The 22,787-nt window shown below is 49.4% G+C and overlaps 1 protein-coding gene across 4 annotated transcripts in view; it reads right to left on the reverse strand.

Moving 5' to 3' along the window:
- CCNJL (cyclin J like) overlaps positions 1 to 22,787 on the reverse strand; it is a 51,112-nt gene that overhangs the window by 11,600 nt on the left and 16,725 nt on the right. For all 4 annotated transcript variants that reach the window (XR_012914000.1, XM_012786350.2, XM_012786349.3 and 1 more), the window contains one exon: positions 11,300 to 11,513. Coding sequence is in view for 3 of the 4 variants with exons in the window: in XM_012786350.2 (XP_012641804.1) it covers positions 11,300 to 11,513 (214 nt within the window). In the remaining variant the exon portion in view is untranslated. The remainder of the gene's footprint in view (positions 1 to 11,299; positions 11,514 to 22,787) is intronic.

Raw genomic sequence — 22,787 nt, forward strand, 5'->3', positions numbered from 1 at the left:
CTGTGTTCTTTTTAAATGAAAGAATAAACGATTCCAAAGTCCCGAGCTTTGTATAGCATAAGCAGGAAACCTTATATATATAGTCACAGGCTCCCACAGGCTCCGTAATGGGTATGTCTATTTCGGAGGAGGAATTCCCAAGAATGTGGGTGTCGGACCAGATGCAGCCTCTCCCCAGCGAGCCACCCCCTTCTTCTCCACAAATAGTCTTGTCTTCAGTCTCCCCTCTGCTTATGCTATTTCGCAGTTTAATTCCAGAGCCTTTCCACTAGAGATCTGTACGATCAAGAGGACTTACCGTTTTTTCTTCCAGTGACAGAATTTAAGTTAAAGGAAACTTTCTGTCCTAAAGGCACCCCTCACTTAAAAAAAAAAACAACCAAAAAACAAAAAAACTCTCTGGCTTTTTGTAGTGATCGGAGGCAAGAAAGGTGCTTCCTACTCTTCCCGAAAGGAGGCACTCACTGCTCATACATCCAGCGGACAAGTGTCCTTCCAAGGAAATGGGGGAGATGGATTTTGAGTGATTTGATGGAGAAGGCAGGAAACTACCTGAGGGCAACACCTGCTGACAAAGCTGTTCTCACCGTGTAATGCAACACAGCGGGGCAGAGCTCACACTCGGATGACAACTGTCCTGGGTTCTAAGGGACAGACGCTCAGCCCTTGCTGGCTGTGTGGTCCAGGGCAAGCCTCACCTTTTCACACCTGTGCTCCCTCCCCTGCGAAATGGGAATGACAGGAGACAGGGTTGCGGTGAGGACGACATGACGGCTTCGTGTGCTGAGAACGGAGCCTTCTCCCTGCTCACAGCAGAGGGTGGAACAGAGGATCCAGGTGCCCTTTATAAGCCTGTGCTCAGGCCGGGCGCGGTGGCTCACGCCTGTAATCCCAGCACTCTGGGAGGCCGAGGCGGGCGGATTGCTCGAGGTCAGGAGTTCGAAACCAGACTGAGCAAGAGCAAGACCATGTCTCTACTATAAATAGAAAGAAATTAATTGGCCAACTAATTTATATATAGAAAAAATTAGCTGGGCATGGTGGCACATGCCTGTAGTCCCAGCCACTTGGGAGGCTGAGGCAGAAGGATCGCCTGAGCCCAGGAGTTTGAGGTTGCTGTGAGCCAGCCTGATGCCATGCCACTATAGCCCGGGCAAGAGAGTGAGACTCTGTCTCAAAAAAAAAATAATAATAATAATAATAAGCCTGTGCTCAACCTGTGCACCAACCCCGTAATCGCAGTCCCAGAGCCTACAGCAGTTTGGTTTCTGGATGGGATTCGATGTGGGAAAAGCCAGGAGCAAAGCAAGAACTGCCCCCCACCTCCAAGAGGGAGCTTCTGTGGTCTTCAGGGAGGGGAGGAAGCTGTACATACCATGGGGCTAAGGAGCAGGTAACACCCCTCACCCCTACTCTGCCCTTAAGAACCTGCTGCAGCTAAGTCCAAGATCTCTGGCCCCTCTGGGATCCTGAGGTTAGGAAACGTTCCGGAGAAACAAGCCTCCAACACCAGCCACGCCTGGGCCTCAGAGACCCGCTGGGCAGGCCTGGCCTGGAGGGGGACCCAACAGCCCCCGGCCTGGCTGAGCTCCCCCCATCCCTTAGGGAACAAGGGAGGCAGGGAGCGCTCTCTTTCCTCTGTCAAGAGCAAGGCTGATCTGTTCCTGACTGCGCCTCCCGCCTCTGGCATAGAGGGGGGTCCTGGATAAATAACGGACGGATGGGTGGATGCACGGAAAAGTGGAAGCAGCCCATTTCTGACCGGCTCAATCAACTCCTGAGCCCCATTTTGAAAACAGACACCAGAGGTGAGGCTGCGGATGGCTGTTTTCTTCAGGAGGAAATTGTAAAAATGCCTCGAGGGTCAGAGGTGGCATCCGGCCAGCCGGGTCACACGCAGGCTTCCCTCCTTGCTGCGAGGACTTCCCTGTGTCAGGACGGAGGGGCCAGTGAGATGACTCCACGCGGTGGCCTGGGCAAACCCCTCACTCTTTTGTGCTCTGCTTCGCAAGCGACCCACATAATTTCACTGGCCGTCTGGGGGCAGGGGCTGTGAGGTGGGGGCCATTTGTCACATAGACAGCTGGCATCTGGGGCTAGTGCTTCGTGTGGAGGAGCGGGGCTCCCCGCTGTCACGAGGGTGCTGGTGTCACTGCTGTGCAGAATGCCCGTTCCCCACCGACTGGGGGCTGCCTCTGGACCAGGAGTTGCGGGGCTGCTGTGCGCAAGGTGGGTGTCAGGGCGCCGGATCCTCCCTTCCACCCTCTTCCTCGAGCAGGCAGAAGGACGAGGGGCAACCGTGGCCTCGCTCTCCAGGTCTGCAGGGGACCCTCTTCCAGACGCCAGAGCCTGAGGGCTGATGTTTTCATCCAGGTCAGCTAAAAATGTCGCTCTGCCGGCTCAGAAAGCAGATGACCCCCTGGCTGGGCTCAGTGGCTCACGCCTGTGATCCTAACACTCTGGGAGGCCGAGGCAGGAGGATCATTTGAGCTCAGGAGTTCGAGACCAGCCTGAGCAAGAGTGAGACCCCGTTTCTACTAAAAATAGAAGGAAATTAGCTTGGCAACTAAAAATACATAGAAAAAATTAGCCGGGCATGGTGGCGCATGCCTGTAGTCCCAGCTACTCGGGAAGCTGAGGCAGGAGGATCGCTTGAGCCCAGGAGCTTGAGGTTGCTGTGAGCTAGGCTGACGCCATGGCACTCACTCTAGCCTGGGCAACAGAGTGAGACTCTGTCTCAAAAAAGAAGAAGAAAGCAAGCAGACGACCCGGGAGTCTCCCCGCAGTCTCTCCACTTGCTGACCAGAGACTTCCTGCTCCAGGCGAGGAAGGAAGCGGTCTGGCGGGACGACAAAGGCCCTTGTTGTACAGTAGCCAAAAGCCACTGAGTCGGCCCCCCAAGGCCACTACCTAGGTTCCCATCCTAGCCACACCCCTTCCCAGCTATGTGATTTTAGCCAAGTTACCTAACTTATGGACACCTCAGCTTCCTCCTCTGCTAACCGGGGAAAATACTACTGCCCATCTCCTTTTGGATTGCTTTGTGGATTAAATGAGTAAATATGTGTAAAAAACTCAGCACACCACCAGACACGTAAACATTCAATAAACATCAGCTATTCCATTATCAGTGAGGCTAGGATTTATTCTCCACTCCTAAATTCTGGGTATGGGGGAAAAAATGCAATGAGATTAGAAATGATTTGTATTTTACTCTTTATATTTTTTTCTATCTCCTGATATTCTACAAGGAACGAATATCTCTCTCCCACTAAGGAAAAACATCTCAAACGCCTCAGAGGGCACAACACTGTTGATGAGAACCTAGAAGCCAGAAGTGGCAGAGTAACTGCCAGAGAAGGTTCCAGAATATGGGTCTGCTCTGGTCCAAAAATATCTGGTCACGAACCTGTTTTACAAGTGCACACAAGTCAGACTTTCCTAGAAGAGTCTCGGAAACCCCACCATTTCTGACAAAGAAGAGACTTTTCCTGTCTAGACTCCGAAATGCTTTCAATTAAAATTAAGACTCAGGAGGCAAGGAGAGGCAGCACATACTCCTTGAAGACAATCTTGAAAATCCAGGCAAACACTCCAAACATAAAAATAATCTCTAATCTCACCGCCCAGGGATGTGACAGGCTGGCATACCTCCACCGAGTCTAGACCTGGCAGGTGACCGGTGCCCAGCGAAGGGTGGGCTACTGCGACCAGGGGTCCCGCCCCAGCTCGGGGTGAAGTCTCTACCACATGCGTGAACCCGAGACTCCTAGACAAGGCACGTAAGAGCTCCAACATGGAAACCTGGGTGGTTTCCCTAGAGGTCAAGGAGTCCAGTGAACAAGCACTCCAGAGCTCTTCCCTCATGGACATGAACAGGAGAACGTGTATAATGCAATCCCGGCCATCACAGGAGTACTTAAGGCACTATAAGATACAAATATTCACTACAGAAGCGGTTCACAGTTAATGTCAATAAAAAGAAAATGAAAACAAATGCCAGGCTCCCAGAAGCCCAGCTTCCGAGAACACAAAGAGCAGAAGGCATTCGTGATGTCAGCGTCCTAGTCATCCTCCTGCTAACTGTGCCCGCCAGGCTGTTCTCCTAACAGCAAGGACACTTGGATGTTCTTAGCAGGGAGGCCGGCTTGTTCCTGGCACCTCTCCAGAGACCTGTTGGTAATGCCAGGCTTGAAGCTGCTTCTTTAGGGGACGCGTCCAGGTCCCAAGCAGCTTGAGGACGAGGGCTCCATCTGCTCTGTGCTCCACTCTCTCCCCAGCACTCAGCACGGACCCAGCGCGTAGTAGGTACGTGCATGTGGAATGAATGAATCATCTTCGGCGACAAGGACTGTTTTTTTGGGTTTTTTTTTGAGACAGAGTCTCGCTTTGTTGCCCAGGCTAGAGTGAGTGCCGTGGCGTCAGCCTAGCTCACAGCAACCTCAATCTCCTGGGCTCGGGCGATCCTTTTGCCTCAGCCTCCCGAGTAGCTGGGACTACAGGCATGCGCCACCATGCCCGCTAATTTTTTCTATACATATTAGTTGGCCAATTAATTTCTTTCTGTTTATAGTAGAGACGGGGTCTCGCTCTTGCTCAGGCTGGTTTCGAACTCCTGACCTTGAGCAATCCGCCCGCCTTGGCCTCCCAGAGTGCTAGGATTACAGGCGTGAGCCACTGCACCCGGCCTGCGACAAGGACTATTGACATTCCGTCCGCTCACCACCGTGTCCCCAGGGCCAGTGGTGCCTCCAATATAGTAGAGGCCAAATAAATGTTTGTCTTGAATGATTTCTCTGTGTGGATCAGGGCCTCCTGAGCAACGCATGTTCAATTAACTTCTGCAGCTTGAGATCCAAACCCCCCCTCTCCAAAACAAAAACAAAAGCTCCTCACAGCCCAGAAATTCAGGCCCTGGACAAACAGGTCTGGGCGCTAGACTTGCTAAGTTGAACTGTACAATTTAAAGAGCTTCCGGCCCCAGCCAGCTGTCTGACAGGCAGTTCACACAGAAATCCCTCCCCTGAAATAGCTCGAAGCCTGCCAGTCTGCAGGGATGTGAACAGGAAATGGAAAATCACCATGTCTTCAGCTTAACTGTGCGGTGTGACATTCGAGCCCAGTGCTTGGAGCTGCTCAGCGAGGCCCTCGTGTGACAGACCACCCCTTCCAGTCCTCCCCGTGCTATGTGGCCACCAGTGATTAAAGAGATACGCCATCGATGTTGTAGCAGCTTTTTGGAGGGGGAAAAAACCAGCCGTCGCATTAAGTGCACACATCAAATCCAAGACCTATCCTGAAATGTTCAAATATTGTCAAATGCTCTTCACAGCAGGGAAGAAAGAAGTGTTCCTCCCGGCCACTCTTGTGCAAGATGCAAGGAGCTATTAAATTATCTCCTGCCGTGGGGCTGCCAAGTTTCCTTGCAGATTTGGGTTTAATTCTATCAACATACCTTATGTTTTGTCCGAAATACACCCTTGAAAAAGACCACCTAGAGAAATCGCCCCTTTTGTAGCCACAGCCTACAATTAGAACCCTGGAGGCATGTCAAGCAGTCCCAGCTTTGGGGAGAGCTGATGTGCTTAACTTCCCCAGGCAGGAAGCAGCGTATAAGTTCATCCCTGTCTACCAGGAGGGATTAAGACTGCTTTCAAGTTTCTGAACTCTCAGTGGGGTGACCCCATCCCACCCCCTGCCTTGCTGTCAAAGAAGTTGCTTTTCAGAAGCAACACCTGCCAAGTGATCACAGCAGGGGTGTGTGGATGAGGGGGGGCGTTAAGGAGGAGGGATGCTGGTTTATCAGGAGAAAGACAAGCCTGTCCTAGAATCTCCTGAAGCCCCCAGTGCAAGCACCCGGCAGGCAATAGCTTTTAGTGGTGTCTGCCCTAAGACACCAGGCTATTGATTTCTGGCTTAAGGAGCCCTAAGAGCAATTGGCCTGGAAACGATTCCTTGTCTGTGCTTCCTGAACAGGGCAAGGCAGGAACTCAGAAGGCAAATGCACTCCCTGCTGGGAGCACAGAAGGGAAGCCACAGTGGGCACTGGCGAGGGGGCAGGATGGAGAAGGCACACTGCTCGTCTTTTAACAGTGCACTGCTGAGGTGGAGAAGAGTGGTTCCAAAGGCTCCCGCATAAAAAGTTCAGTTTAAGAAAACAGTGATCTCATCAGCTGTCGAGTTAAGACTTCTGCAAGGTGTGCCGGGATGATGCCACTGCACTCTAGCCTGGGCAACAGACTGAGACCCTGTCTCAAAAAACAAAACAACAACCCCCCCCCAAACTTCTGCAAGGTAATTTGGCGCTAGCTATCAAAATCCCCAGTGCATGCACCCTTCGACCAAACAATGCCACCTTTAAGAATTTGTCTTAAATGTGCAAAGACATAGGGAAAAGGACAGTCACCATCATATTTTTTATAGTGAGGGGAGAAAAAAAAAAGAAGAATGGCAACCTAAAGGTTCATCAGTGGAGGAATCATTAAATAAATGACAGTGTTTGTAAAATGGAGGGCTCTGCAGTCAATAAAAAGAGCAAAGTAAATCCACACAGGCTGATGGAAAAAGATGTTCCCTGAAGCACCTTTAGTATTAACCCACTGTGTAACTATTAATATATCCAGAGATTCTTGTTGTTCATGGTGGTTGTGTTCTATGAAGTCACCTTGAACACTGAATTGGTGAATACTGAACCACTGCTCCTAGGGGACAATACCTGGTTGGGTTCCTGCAAGTCTCTGATCACGTTTCATCAACTGATCAATAGATAACCTTGTTTTATGTGTTTGTTTAATAAATTGTTGATTCCTTAACATTGAACTCACAGCCAACAGCACTATAACTCTTGCCTGAACAAAGTTTATCTAACACATGTATTTTCCCTTCCTCCCTTCCTTCCTTCCTTCCTTCCTTCCTTCCTTCCTTCCTTCCTTCCTTCCTTCCTTCCTTCCTTCCTTCCTTCCTTCCTTCCTTCCCTCCTTCCCTCCCTCCTTCCCTCCCTCCCTCCTTTTCTTTTTTTCTTTTTTTTTTTTTTTTTGACAGGGTCTTGCTGTGTTGCCCAGGCTGGAGTGCAGTGGCTATTCAACAGGTGCAATCACATTTGCACTGCAGCCTCCTGGTCTCAAGCAATCCTCCTGCCTCAGCCTCCTGAATAGCCGGGACTACAGGCATGTACCACCCATCCAGCTAACACATGTATTTTCTCTACAAGGAATATCACATCCTTCTTGAGTTTAGGAACACTAGACAGCACTTCAGCCCTATGCTTGGAGATTGTTTAAACCAAAATCACCACCAAAAAGCACAAAAATATGAAAAATGTAGCATTAAATAGACTAAAAAAGGACACCTGTTTGTAGTACAAGAGCTGAAACAAAAAGGCAGAGTGCTTGTTGCTCCATCTCAGCTGGGAATACGTGTACAGGGCAACTCAAAATTTGTCACTGTTCTGTACATGTCCATCAACGATCACAAAGCACTGTCACTGAGTCTGGGTTTACAAAAACAATTTACCGAGTAGGCAAATTCACAAGTACAGAAGCTGTGAATAATGAGGATCAACTGTGTGTCTGTATATGCACGGAACATTTTTAGAAAAATATACTAGATCGATTTTGGAAGAAGACACAAGAAACTGTTCCTGGAAGTTACTTCGGGAGAGTGGGATGGGAAAAAGGATTTTTATTTTATTCTTTGGATCTCACAAGTGAATATATACCATTTCTAATTTTAAAAACCTACGGTAAGGAGATGGGCCGTTCTACAGCTAAGCTCAGCACAACACGACAGACTCGCTCTGGCGTAGGGGACTCTGCCTGCAGGAGGACCAGCGTTCAGAGAAGGGTCTTTTCCTGGCAGAAGGGCCACATGTCCACCCTCCTGGGGAGAAGGAGCAGGGCCAGGACTAGACAGATCCACACAGACAGACAGCAGACTAGTGGTTGCCAGGGCTGGGGGGTTGGAAAGATTGGGAAGTGACTGCTTCATGGGTACAAAGGTTCCTTATAGGGTGATGAAAATGCTCTGGAACTAGATAGAATAATGGTTGTACGACAGTGTGACTGTACTAAATGCCATTAAAATGTATAGTTTAAAATGGTTAACATGGTGAATTTTATTTTATTTATTTTTTTATTTTTTTGAGACAGAGTCTCACTTTGTTGCCCAGGCTAGACTGAGTGCTGTGGCATCAGCCTAGCTCACAGCAACCTCAAACTCCTGGGCTCAAGCAATCCTCCTGCCTCAGCCTCCCGAGTAGCTGAGACAACAGGCATGTGCCACCATGCCCGGCTAATTTTTTGTATATTTTTAGTTGATCAATTCATTTCTTTCTATTTATAGTAGAGACGGGGTCTCGCTCTTGCTCAGGCTGGTTTGGAACTCCTGACCTTGAGCAATCTGCCCGCCTTGGCCTCCCAGAGTGCTAGGATTACAGGTGTGAGCCACCACACCCGGCCAACATGGTGAATTTTACATTGCAGTATGAATTTTACCTCAATTTTTTTTTTAAACCAAAACCCCAAGTTGTGTGACCTTGGCAAGTTCCTTGGCCTCTCTGAACTTACAAAATGGGCAGATGACAGCACGATCACAGAGGCTGGTCATGAGGATTCCGTCTGATGTGTGTGAAGGGCTTGGCACAGGGCGGGGCATGGAGCAAGCAATGAGGTAAGCAATGAGGCTGTAGCCACTGCGACACTGATTATCATGGTGCATTGTCAAAGCCAACTCACCTGTGACCGTGGGGTTTCCATGCTGTCACATTATCCTTTTAATCACGTAACAAGAACAACAAAAAAAGATGGGGAAGGAGTGATACATAAGATGAAAGGATAAAGAAGAGGGTGGTTCAACTATATTTGTAGTATAGTTATAGTCATGCTATATTTATATTCTATCCTGTGTTAGGGTAGGAGACACAAACAACTAGTCACAGAGAGACAGGGGGGTGGCTTTGCCACATGTCCACTGTGGAATGACCTAAAAGCTCGCCATGATTTTGCCTCCTCCTGTAGGCCTGCACACAAGGGCTCTTTACTGACTCTGTTTTATGGGAGCATGTAGGTGAGAAGGTCTCGTCTATGCAAAAGCCCTTATCTGCAAGCAGATTTAAAAACCCGAGAACGGACAGGTGTGGGCAAGAATTCGAGCTCTTGTCATTGCAAAATAATTTGGTACCAGGTTAGCAGAACTCCAAACCTCCTGAGGCAAGGTGACCCCCCCCCACCCTTGTGGTTGACAGTGGCCCGGGGAGGGGGGAGGGAAGAATGAATAGGATTTCAGGCTGTCATGGAGACTTTTCTTCCCTCTGGCCTCCAGAGCATATGGCAGGTGTCCTGAAAAATCCTGCCGCCCCAGGCTGGCTGCTGCGCTCAGACATGCGGATGGGGGCGTCTGCCTCTCCGTCTGAAAGGGCCCCCCCCTCCGCCAGGGCGACAGCAGCACAAAGGAGTCTCCAGTGTGTGCCTCACGTTCCAGACCCCCAGACAGACGCTCGGGGAGGGCCTCCAATGGCCCCACGGAAATATAAGTCCCCTGCCCCCAGGAGGCCTCGACACAGCCCACAGATCACAGACAGGAGCAGGCCAGAGGCCACGGCGCGGATTTCTCCTGCGCCACCTGAAATGCCATGCCCAGTCTGCACCCCGGCCACCCTGATGGGGTCGTCTCACAGGCCCGGCCATCTCTTCCCAAGGCAAGGGGATTTGGGGACACTGAAGTAGCCAACAGGCTAGACTCCCAGAAAGACTGGCTCCCATTCACACGGGAACTCCAGCCAGCCCAAGGTAGAGAAAAAGCACCAACTGTGAGGCCGTAAACCTAAAGCAGCCGGAGGGATTATAAACAGCAGCAGGTAGAAGGTGCCAGCGTGGAAAACACGACAGAATTCTGAAAACTCTAAAGCTGGGCCTCTCGAACTGGGAGCTCGTGCCCCTGGGGTTCATGGCCCCATGCCCAGAGTAGACAAAGCCACAGGGCAAAATGGGAGCGGTGGTCCCGCACCATCCGTGGGACTCAAGGATGGGGGCAGCGGGAATGTATAATAAAACAGGACAATAGCACATCATGGAGGAGAATGTAAAATCTGATTGCACTTTAAGGATAAAACACTAAATGTCAAAGACATGTCCTAATTGCACCCGGCCACTTTGAGCCCAAGGCCTTTGGGGCCTTGCATTCATTCCTCTGCATTAAGGGCTACCTGAGGAAGTATAGAAGCTGGTTCTAAAGGAACCCTTAGCTCCATTCATTTCATTTATTCCAAAATGTTTTTTTAAGGTGTTACTCTATGCCAAGCTCCTTTCCCTCCCTGAAACTCACTGTCCAGTGGGGGCAGTGGGTGTTAATTCAAAGCACACGACGCCATCAGTCTCTATATCAGCAGGATCTCCCTGCCCAGGGTGGTGGGGGAAGGTTTTCACAGGGATGCAGAGACTGAGTGACATTTAACCAGAACTAGGCGAGCAGGGGGAGCAATCCAGCTACAGGGAAAAGCATGTGCAAAGTTCTGCGACAAGCTGGGGCCTGGCCAGTGTGGCTGGAACCCAGGGAGCAAAGAGGAGAAAGGCATGAGGTCAGAGAGGCAGGGACTTGAGGGTTGGTCTTTATCCTAAGACTGTTGGTAAACTATGGGACAATCTTAAGTGGCAGAGTGGCATGGCAGAACTTCATTTTAATATCATCCCAGCATCAGCAAATTAATACAGTAATTCCTACCAACACGGACAGACAGATGCTGTCCTTTGAGTAAGGCCTCTTTGGAAGATGCAAACCCCAAGTGGGCCAAGCCCAGGCCTGGTGACCACATAATGGGTCCTACTTAAGTCCGAATCAAGCAGTCCCATTTCTAAACACCTCTAACAACAGTGGTTGCTAGAGTTCCCCACCCGGCACATTCAGAGTCCCTAAACCAGAAGGGAGGAGACCTGGGGTTAATTAAGAACACAGGTTCTGGCATCATGCAGTTCTGGGGTCAAATTTTGTCTGCCATATACTGCCTGGGCAACCCAAAGCAAGTTTCTTAACCTCTCTGTGCCTTGGTAGAAGGAGGTGCAAAGAATATCTGTCTCCTACAGCCACTGTGTGGATTAAGTAAGATCAAGCTGCCCAAATCCCATCACCTAGCCCGGTACATCATAGATGCTAAAACATGTTGATGATTATTGATACAGTTCATACTCTACGAAGGATGAACACGGAAGACGTGCAAAGACCACTGAGATGTAAAAGACACGGGAGCAGCGAGGCCTGCTGAGGGGAGGAGGCAGCACAGCGCAGAGAAGCAGCGGCTTCCACTTACTTGCGAGCAGGAGGCAGGAGACAGCCACGGTGTACAGCTGCTTGGAGGTGGTGATGTTATAGCGGTCCATGAAGTGGTCCAGCAAGTAGACGGCCAGGTGCCGGGCAGCAGGGCACAGCTGGCAGTGGCTGCTCAGCAGGGTCAGGGTGTCCACGAAGAACCGGCGGCTCTTCAGGAGCGGGGAGTGGGCTCGGAAGGTGGGCAGCTTCAGTTCCTGGAGGACACGTGGGGCAGAGGGGGGAGTCAGGGCTGCCTCCTAAAGAGCCTGGGATGTCCCGGGAAATCAAGACCTCAGGGGCCTGGCCGATGACTGGTTGGCGGAGAGGGGCAGGGCAACAATTCCCTCCAGACCTTTGTTCATTTTCCTGCAAGCCCCAAGATGGCAGCCCCTCTGTTCTAGAAACTTCCAGGCTGTCTCCCATCCGCTTTCACTATGCACAGCCTCATAAACTATCAGGGACGTACCGGATGACAGAGGAAGTGGTCATTCCCAGGGAAAGGTCTGCTATTTGAGATACACCAGGCGGTAAAAGAATGAAGGCCTTCAGGTCAGTGGCCCACATTCAAATACTTGTTCCACTACTCAGCCAAGTTGTGTGACCCTGGTCACCTGCCATCACCTTTGTTTCCTCCTCAATAGCTGAGAATTAAAAGAAAAATGTATGCGAAACGCCCAGTACACAGTGACCTCTCAGGGTCCACAGCTCAGGGGAAGAATTTCAGTTTGTAATGTCTACACTGCCACGTCACCTAAATTTATTTGTCTACCTCAAGAAAAACCAGCAAAAGAAATAACAAACCAACAAAAGATTTTTATGGCAGAGAAAATGTTCTTATATACAGTACCTACCATATTTACCATTTAACCAAAGTAGATTAGATACTATTTATTTAGGAAATGTTTAAGCAGCATTTTGTTAAATAGGGAAACTAGAGAGAAGCAAAACTGAAGGAAAATAGGAAAGAAAATGGCAGAAAAGGAATGTGACAAGTCACTAATGGCAGGTTCATGATGGGAACAAGATTGAAACAAATTAGTGTCTCTCTTCCGCATGATGCCTAAACATCATGCATGTTGCTTAAACAGCAACAGATCTAGGACTAGAAGGAGGTATCTGTTTGTTCATTCATTCACTCAAGAGAAGTTAATTCATTCATTATACTCTGTAGATATCAAGTACCTTCTATGCATTAGGCAGTATTCTAAGGCACTGGAGATAGAATCTGGAATAAGATAAACACAGACCTAGATGCAAAACGTAAAACTATAAAACTCTTAGAAAGAAAACAGAAGCAAATCTTCCTGATCTTAGATTAGGCAATGGTTTCTTAGATATGACACCCAAAGCAGAAGCAACCAAAGGAAAAAAAAAATACACAAGTTGGATTTCAAAATTAAAAACTTTCATGCTTCAAAAGACACCATCTAGAAAGTGAAAAGACAACCCACAGAATGGGAGAAAATATCTGAAAATCTATGTCAATAAGACACCGTATCCAGATTGTATAAAAAACTCTTACAAATCAACAATAAAAAGACAAACAACCCGATTTAAAAGTGGGCAGTGAATTGAATAGATATTTCCTCAAAGAGGGTATGAAAATGGCCACAAAGCACAGGAAGAGACGTTCGATGATACTAATCATTAGAGGAACACAAAGCAAAGCCTCAGTAAGATCCCACCTCACACCCATTATTAGTATGGTTGTTATTTTAAAAATCAACACAAAACTGAAAGTAAGTGTTGGTGAAGATGTGGGCAAACTAGAACCTTCATTTACTGCTGGTGGGAAAGTAAAGTAGTGCAGACTGTGGGAAACAGTATGGGGGCTAGTCAAGATCTAAACACGGAGTTAGACGACCCTGCAATTCTAATCCTTCCTATATGCCTAAGAGAAAGGAAAACATATGGCTGCACAGAAACTGGACATGAATATTCGTAGTAGCATTATTCATAAGAGCCCCACAATAGAAACAACCCAAATGTCCACCAACTGATGAATGGATAAACAAAATGTAGTGTTACCCACCAAGGGAATAATATTACACATAGTACATGTATGTACCTTGAAACATGTATGAACCTTGAAAATATTATGCTAAGTGAAAAAAGCCTGTCATTGGCCAGGCGCGGTGGCTCATGCCTGTAATCCTAGCACTCTGGGAGGCCGAGGCGGGCGGATTGCTCGAGGTCAGGAGTTCGAAACCAGCCTGAACAAGAGCGAGACCCCGTCTCTACTATAAACAGAAAGAAATTAATTGGCCAACTAATATATAGAAAAAAAATTAGCAGGGCACGGTGGCGCATGCCTGTAGTCCCAGCTACTCGGGAGGCTGAGGCAGAAGGATTGCCTGAGCCCAGGAGTTTGAGGTTGCTGTGAGCTAGGCTGATGCCACGGCACTCACTCTAGCCTGGGCAACAAAGCGAGACTCTGTCTCAAAAAAAAAAAAAAAAAGCCAGTCATGAAAGGCCACATGTATGATTCCATTGATATGAAATGTCCAGAACAGGCAAATCCATACAAGCAGAAAGTAGGTTAGCAGTGGCCAGGGCCGGAGTTAAAGGGGAGTAACTGCTGGCAGGTGTGGGGTTTCTTTTCGGCATTATAAAGCTGGTCTGAGATTAGATAATGGTGACAGTTGTACAACTGTGAATATACTAAGAACAAGCGAACTATACACTTTAAAAAGGTGAAATTTTATGGTATGTGAATCATTATAGCTCAATAAAGCTACTATAAAAAAAATAAGATAGACACATCATCCACGCTCACGGAGCCTGCGAGTCCGGTAAGATGGCAATCAAATAACAAGGCAGCTCCAGGACTCCACGCTGCGATGAACACAAGAGAAAGCTACAGATGCCAGGAGGGCCCCACCCTCTCTGCAGGGAGAAGTGAAGCCTGAGTTAGGATTTCACACTGATTCCTTCTCGTCTGGCCTGTCTCCCAGAGAGCCCAGAGGCCAGGACTCAGCTATCTTTTCCACCCTAGAGCTTTGCTAGTGGAAGGTGCTCAAAGCCTGAACAAATTATTTCTTCTCCTTTATGTTTATATATGAACAAACTGAGTTTGGAAAAGTCCCCTAACTCCAGGGCTTTATTTAACCAGCAACAGATCTGAACTAGACTTTCAATGTATCCTTTTTTCCAACCTTTTTTTGTAAGTGCTGGACATCTTTTATCTCTAGCTTAATTTCTTCAAGGAAAAGACCTGACATCATGATGAATCTATGTGGCCATGTGGGAGCTCAAACCCCCCAAGGGCAGGTCTGGGACTGCTTTTGCTCACCACACTGTCCTCAGCTCCCCACCGTGACTGGAACAGGGTCAGGTGCCCAGTAACTGTTGATGGAAGGAAAGGAGGGACAGGAAAGAAAAGGAGGGAAGACTCACGCCTGTAATCCTAGCACTCTGGGAGGCCGAGAACGGCAGATCGCTCAAGATCAGGAGTTCAAGACCAGCCTAAGCAAGAGCGAGACCCTGTCTCTACTAAAAATAGAAAGAAATTAATTGGCCAACTAAAAATATATAGAAAAAAATTAGCCAGGCATGGTGGCACATGCCTGTAGTCCCAGCTACTTGGGAGGCTGAGGCAGGAGGATTGCTCGAGCCCAAGAGTTTGAGGTTGCTGTAAGCCAGGCTGATGCCATGGAACTCTAGCCTGGGCAACAGAGTGAGACTCTGTCAAAAAAAAAAAAAAAAAAAGGAGGGAAGAATTGCAGTGGTGGATACAGAAGGCCCGGGGCCTTCAGTGGGAAGGCGTGACCAATGACCACCTCCATAGGGTAGCAGGTCTGCGGGGACTTTGAAAAGGAGAGATCGAGGCAAGTTTTTTGCTTTTTTGAGAAAGAGTCTCACTCTGTTGCCCGGGCTAGAGTGCTGTGGCGTCAGCCTAGCTCACAACAACCTCAAACTCCTGGGCTCCACCAATCCTCCTGCCTCAGCCTCCCGAATAGCTAGAACTACAGGCATGCACCACCATGCCCAGCTAATTTTTTCTACATATATTTTTAGTTGTCCAGCTAATTTCTTTCTATTTTTAGTAGAGACGGGGTCTTGCTCTTGCCCAGGCTGGTCTCGAACTCCTGACCTTGAGCAATCCACCCACCTTGGCCTCACAGAGTGTTAGGATTACAGGCGTGAGCCACCACGTGCGGCCTCCAGGCAAGTTTTGAAAGGACATCTAGGAGTTTACCCGTTGAAGATGCAGGAAGGGAAGAATGCTCAACAGGAGAAACGGCACCTGCAAAGCCATATCTGTGTCCCATCTGGGGAATCTGGAACGGCTGGAACAGCCAGACAGGCGGGGTGCGCCTAGATAAGGCAGGCTGGAAAAGCGGGCAGGGTCCCAGCTTGCGTGCCTTGCTAAAGTAACTGCCCTGCCCTGAGGGCAATGGGGAGCCATGGAAGGATGTAGAGCACGCCATCAGCCTGGTCCAAGCAGTGCTGCATGAAGGTCTCTTGGCCAGTGTCTTCCCAGGCTAAGGCCGGATGGCCGGTGGCAGCAGCCAGGGTGTGGCCCAACAGAGCCAACAGCACTCCTGTCTTCCAACACCCTCCAAGAGCTTGCAGGCCCCTTGGGTGTTTCCTCTAAGTACAAGGCTCTAAGCTCAGGGTCATGACAAGAAATACCACAATCACAGATCCTCCGTGTCTGGTAGGCTGCAGGTGCCGGAAATCAGCCTTAGTTAGCCTAGTGACTTTGGGCCAAGCCACGCTGCCCTCATCAGCGCCGCCAATCACCCAAACGCAAGTCAGAGAGGCAACGTCCTGACTTCCCGCCCCGCTCAACTGTGCCCTGCTCAATGCCTTTTAGATATTCCCTCGAGCCAAGGGAGAGAAGAGAGCTCAAAGCAACACATTATGTCCTTCCTGCACACTTTTCTGGGGAAGAGTCCTTTGCCTAGAGCAAATTCTCCAACGGAGCCATTGATGCATAAAAGAGAGAGCGGTAGACCTTTGGAATGGGCAGCAATATGTGTCAGGAGGAGTTAGCAAGTAAAGCTTTCTGGAAGAGGCCATCTCAGAAGAGCAGGACTTTGAAAGCCAGAACACCAGCTCCCTGGGATGCTTTTCAATCCTATTTCTACTTATCCTATAAATATTGGTTTAAATGTCACATGCTAAGAGAGGCCGTCTCTGACTTCCCCATCATTCCAAGTCAGGTTCCCCTTATCCTCTAAGGCAGGCGTCCTCAAACTATGCCCGCAGGCCACACGCAGGTGTTTTGGCCCTTCAAAACACCTTGGTTTTTTCCTTCAAAATAAGATATGTGCAGTGTGCATAGGAATTTGTTCATAGTTTTTTTTAAAACTATAGTCTGGCCCTCCAGTGGTCTGAGGGACAGTGAACTGGCCCCCTGTTTAGAGGACCCCTGCTCTAAGGTCTGTTCTTCGTGACCCAAAATCTACTTATTTATGTGTCTCTTCCTGTTAAAGTACAGACTCCAGAAAGCAGGGGCCAGGGTGTTTCACCCACGTCAAGTGCCCAGGGCCTGGTTTCTGTGCCAGCATGGTGGCTGGCACGGAAAGAAGTGTTCAAAAAATATCTGTTGAGGCTGGGCGCGGTGGCTCACGCCTGTAATCCTAGCACTCTGGGAGGCCGAGGCGGGGGGATTGCTCGAGGTCAGGAGTTCGAAACCAGCCTGAGCCAGAGCGAGACCCCGTCTCTACTATAAATAGAAAGAAATTAATTGGCCAACTAATATACATAGAAAAAATTAGCCGGGCATGGTGGCGCATGCCTGTAGTCCCAGCTACTTGGGAGGCTGAGGCAGGAGGATTGCTTGAGCCCAGGAGTTTGAGGTTGCTGTGAGCTAGGCTGACGCCATGGCACTCACTCTAGCCTGGGCAACAAAGTGAGACTCTGTCTCAAAAAAAAAAAAAAAATCTGTTGAGTAAAAAAGAATGAGCACAAAAGATGTCCCTCCCTGTAGCAAACACCCCCGGCCCCCGCATACCACCGAGCAGCTCGACACAGATTGTGAGGTCGGGCGGTTCTGGCTTGGAATCTCAGTTCCAGTAACCTTGGGCATGTGAATGGATCCTCAGTGTCCTCATCTGAGCAATGGGGATGACACTGCCAGAAATGGAGAGTAACTGCAGCTCAGCAAGCAGTGGGCCCTTCCCCTTCCCTCAAGCTGGGGAATCGAACCTCATATAAGTTGAGTTTCTCTTTTTCTTTTTTGAGACAGAGTCTCACTCTGTTGCCCAGGCTGGAGTGCCACGGCGTCGGCCTAGCTCACAGCAACCTCAAACTCCTGGGCTCAAGGGATCCTTCTGCCTCAGCCTCCCGAGTAGCTGGGATTACAGGCATGCACCACCATGCCCAGCTAGCTTTTTCTATATATTTTTAGTTGGCCAATTAATTTGTTCCTATTTTTAGTAGAGATGGGAGTCTTGCTCTTGCTCAGGCTGGTCTCGAACTCCTGAGCTCAAGCAATCCTCCCGCCTTGGCCTCCCAGAGTGCCAGGATTACAGGGATGAGCCACCGCTCCTGGCCTCACCTTAGGGCTTGTTGACGGCTGAGGCTCCCTCGCTGGAAAGGACACCTGTCTATCAGCATGCCCCTCCGCAGAGCCCCCGAACCAAACAGCATTAAGAGCTCTGGGCCTCGGCTTCTTCCTGTCACCCAGAGAAGGGCGACACTGTGGCACATAAACGACAACGGGGGACGGCGGCAGCATGCCAGCTCTGTTTAGTTTGAGAGTCCAGCTGATTATGTCACTAACCAATCAGGGGCGGGGACGGCATTCACGTCAGCGCCTCTGCTCTGAGGGTCTGCATTCCCCCCCCCCAAGTACTCCTGACCTTAGTCTGCTTGAAGGCCGCGGCCTCCTGGGGCAGGAAGCCAGCCCCTCTGCTCAGTGGTCTGGATTCCAGAAACAAAAGAGCAGCCTGCCTGGGCGGCTTGCGAAGCTCTCCCCAGATTAGGCAGGCGCTTGGCAGGCACTCAGCAAGCGGGCCAGGCAGGGTGACCTTCCTCTTGGCAGGCCTGGCAGGGCCACAGGCAGCATCAGTGTGGCCGGCAGAAAGGCTGGGGGAGGGCAGAGAAGAACAGGGGAGGGGGGCGGGGCAGAGGCTTCCAGACAACTCTCCCTGCCCAGCTGTCGCCCTTTTATCACCTGAGCCAGACAGGGGCGCCCATCACAGGTGGGGCCGGAGCTGAACAGGTGGAGACATGGGACAGATGGCCCCGATGGAGGTCAAAGGGAAAAAAAAAAATCTACCTTACAATAAACCCTGCTTTTGTTATCACAGTAGTTGATTTTAGTTTTCAACATAACTATGGCCTAGAAAAAACTAGAAAATGCACACACAAAAATGTTAACAGTGGTTATCTTGGCAGCAATGAGCTCTTGTGTGATTTTCACTTTAATGCTGCTCAACACTGTCTGAATTTTTAAAAAAATATTTGATGTATAATCACTTTATTATTTCAGTTACTATGTTTCCAGTTTGGAAAAAAAAAGAGAGAGAGAGAGAGAAGGACTAGATACCAAACATATTAAGCCCCAGCTCAAAACATATTCCCACGGAAATCCTGGCAAACCTACACTGTCTCTTTAACAAAATCAGTCCTGTAAAAACAACCCCAGAAAGTATCTCACTTCATCCTCCTACCATGCAAAGCCCCGCCAAGGGCTTCCCCAAAAGTAGTTTCCCTTTTTCTTTTCCTTTCTTTTCTTTTTTTTTTTTTGAAACAGAGTCTCACTTTGTTGCCCAGACTAGAGTGCGTGCCTTGGTGTCAGCCTAGCTCACAGCAACCTCAAACTCCTGGGCTCAAGCAATCCTTCTGCCTCAGCCTCCCAAGTAGCTAATCTTTTTTTTTCTATATATATTAGTTGACCAATTAATTTCTTTCTATTTATAGTAGAGACGGGGGTCTTGCTCTTGTTCAGGCTGGTTTCGAACTCCTGACCTCGAGAAATCCGCCCGCCTCCCAGAGTGCTAGGATTACAGGCATGAGCCACCACGCCCGGCTCTTTTCTTTTTATTAATTATAAATTTTATGTTCACTGATGAATTTTAAAAAGTAAAAAAATAACAAATATTTATAATTCCTCATTCAGAGGGATGCAGAGAGTACCGTTAAGTTTTACATGGATCCATCAGAGGTTTGGTTGGGCAAATTTTCATAAAACGGGATCACCATCTGCAATGGCTTCCTGAGGAGTCACGGGAAGCAATGTCTCAGTGCCGGCCGGCGTTGCATTTCACTGTAGCGGGGGAACATGACTGCGACAAACCCTAACTGGGGCTTTTGGGCTGTTTCTCTCCCTTCAAGTCCAAGCCATTCCTCGAAGATGCCTTCCACACCTCCCTCCCACCCTGCAGCCTCCTGTGTTTACTTGTTAACTGTCCTCCCCAAAGAAGGGGACCCGGTGAGGGAGACACGTTCCTCTCCTGTTCTTGGCTGTCCCCTTGGTACCCGGCACACAGTAAGGGCCGATGAGCATCTGCTGAATGAGTGAACTGCTGTATGCATTAATGAATGCAATGTTTTGGGGGAGTCCTCCCTCCACCTCCAGCCCTCTGTGCCCTCCTTCCCCCTTGGGGCCCCCTCATCTCCTCCCCACATCCTTCCCTGGGGTAACTGATGGGGTACCTGTCTCCCAAGTAGAAGCCCCAGTGTGACATGTGCACCAGCGTTTCTGAGCGCAAAGGAGCCATTCTGGGGCAGGGGTGGTGGTGGCTCCTTTGGAAACCACTCTGCTGTTGCCCAACAACCAGTGAATCACAACACAGAGTCTTGCTCTGTCACCCTGGGGTAGGATGCAATGGTGTCATCATAGCTCACTGCAACCTCCAACTCCTGAGCTCAAGGGATCCTCCTGCCTCAGCCTCCAAAGTAGCTGGGACTACCGGTGCGCACCACCACCCAGATAATTTTTCTATTTTTAGTAGAGACAGGGTCTCGCTCTTGCTCAGGCTGGTCTCGAACTCCTGAGCTCAAGCAATCCTTCCGCCTCGGAAGGCCGAGCTACACGCAGAGCTGCACAGAGGCAGTGGCGCAGTGTGGACAGGTCTGCAGATATTCTACACGCATGTCCGGTCCGCGGCTGCCCCTGCCCCCTTAAGCGCTCACCTGGGCAGAGCTACAAACACTTTTCAAAGTCCAAATTAAATTCCCCCTACCCCTGGCCCTTCATTCATTCATTTATTTATTTATTTATTCATTCATTCATTCATTCATTTATTCATTCATTTATTTATTTAATTTTGGCAGCTCCCAATCCTCCAAGGCTGAGTGTGGTGGTATGCATCTATGGAGGCAAGAGGATGGCTTGAGCCCAGGAGTTCTGGGCTGCAGTGTGCTACATCCATTGGGTGTCCACAAAGTTCAGAGCAGGGAACCACCACACTGACTAAGGAATTGGCCCAGGCTGGAAACGCAGCAGATCAAAACATCCAACATGAGTGCTGATCTTTTGTGGGATCCCCTGCACTCCAGCCTGGGCAGTGTAGCGAGATCCTGTCTCTTTAAAAAAAACACACACATACACAGACACAGACACGCACACACATACACACACACACACAATATTGACTTGCTTCCTTCTTGCAAACCCCCTGTTGCTACTTGGTAGACTGAGGCACATGCCACCCTAAGGCAAGGAAGGATGGAGCATTTTCCTTCCACTGAAATTTAGCTCCCTGAGGTTCTCATCCCTCCCCCCAGGTCTACATGAGTATCTGGAATTGCTTATTATGATGAACAGTCTTATATAGCCTTACGGGATATATAGCTACATAGATATAAATTAAGAATATATGACTTGAAAGCTTATATATGTTTACGGCATCTGTCAGACACCGTGTTCCATGCATTTTGTCTTCTAATTCTCCAACAGGCCCACAAGGTAGAGATGACCAACATCCCAGTATTACAGACAAGGACGGCTCAGAGAGGCCAAGTAACTTGCTTGAAGTTACCCAGTTAATACACAGCAAATGGGAACCTGGGTCTTCCGATTCCCGTGATCTTAACACTAAGTTCCAGGGCCCCCAATGCAATAGTTCAAGTTTGTTTGTATTTTCCTTCCAAAATAATGTTTTATTTCACCGATTATAAAATACCTGATCACTATAGAAATTTTAGAAAATAGAGAGGAGCACAAAGAGAATTAAAAACCCCAGCAGTCTCACCAGCAGGAGAATTCCAGGGGTTTGTACAGATGTCGGTATACGCCCTTCCAGTCTGTTTCTCTGTGTGTGCACACGCCCACTTCTCTCTCATGAGACTGTCTCCCCCCTTAAACCCTTTGCACTCGTGCTTGCTTTTTTCTCGATTCCTTTATTCTACTCGAGATTTAATTTTTTAAATACCCCAGATTTTACAAAAACTGGAGTTTCTTTGCATACAAACTTATTTATTTAGATTTTTAAATATTTCACATTATTGATACATTCAAAGAGTAACTTTAATCTCTGTAATTTTTCATGGTGTGAGCTGCTACCGATGCTAACCGTGTCGAGTCACACTTGACATCCAAGTGCAAAGGGTTATAGCTGTGACCCAACGCAGGGACTATGTGCATTCGGTCCACTCCGACACCACCCTCTGCAGGTGGGCCCAGCACTGGCACTAGAACCCAGGAAACCGAGGCACAGAAGTGCAACTGCCAAGGCCACACTGCAGGTCAGCGGCAAATCCTGGTCTTGTACGTGGAGGAGCCGGCCAGGGCCTGGGGTGTGCCACCATTTGGAGTGTGACACTACTTCAAGGAGAGGAGCAGGGCTGAGCTGCTCTTGAACACCAGCCCCCAAGAGAAGCCACCCTGGCTCACCTCCTCTGAGCTCCCTACCGCTGCCAGCCACAGTCACCAAGCCCAGGGCTGGTGGCTGGGGAAACGCTGAGAACAAAGAGCAGCAGAGAAGTGAAGAAACACCATGTGTAACCAAGGTGACCAACAGGAAGTGGAGACTTGCAAATTTAAAGGGAAAAAGAAAGGGGACGGGGGAAGTACACAGCCCGAGTTGGGGGCCAGCAGAGCGCAGGCTCGCCCCCCTCCCCTCTCTGCCCCATTGCTTCATAAGGCCCAGGGAGGCGTTTTCAGTAAAGCGGGGACAGCTCTGCGGGAACACTATTTCAACATTCTGCAGAGGGTGCCCTGTGGCACATGAAGCCAGCAGTGCCGGTAACACCCCCGCCTGCTCAAGTCCAGCCTGTAGCTTCCTCCCAGCAGAGTGACAGTTCACCCCCAACCCTACATTTTTCGGTGGCCCAGGTACCCCCCGGCCAATAACAGGCGGGCCAGCTCCAAGCACACCTCCTCCTCCCCGGGAGCCAGAGCCACCGCCTTGCCAGGCAGCTCCGTACTGCCATGACCACAGCTGCCAGGGCCCCCACAGTGACCACTGTGACCACACTGGTCCCCATCCAACCCATGACTCCGGGCCCTCCAAGCATCCCCACAGGCAACATTCACAAGGTCTTTATAAAATGTCCCTGCCCAAGTTTTCACTTCGGCCAGCTTCTTGTGT

The sequence above is a fragment of the Microcebus murinus genome, chromosome 21 (assembly GCF_040939455.1).
Source record: "Microcebus murinus isolate Inina chromosome 21, M.murinus_Inina_mat1.0, whole genome shotgun sequence".
NCBI lineage: Eukaryota > Metazoa > Chordata > Mammalia > Primates > Cheirogaleidae > Microcebus > Microcebus murinus.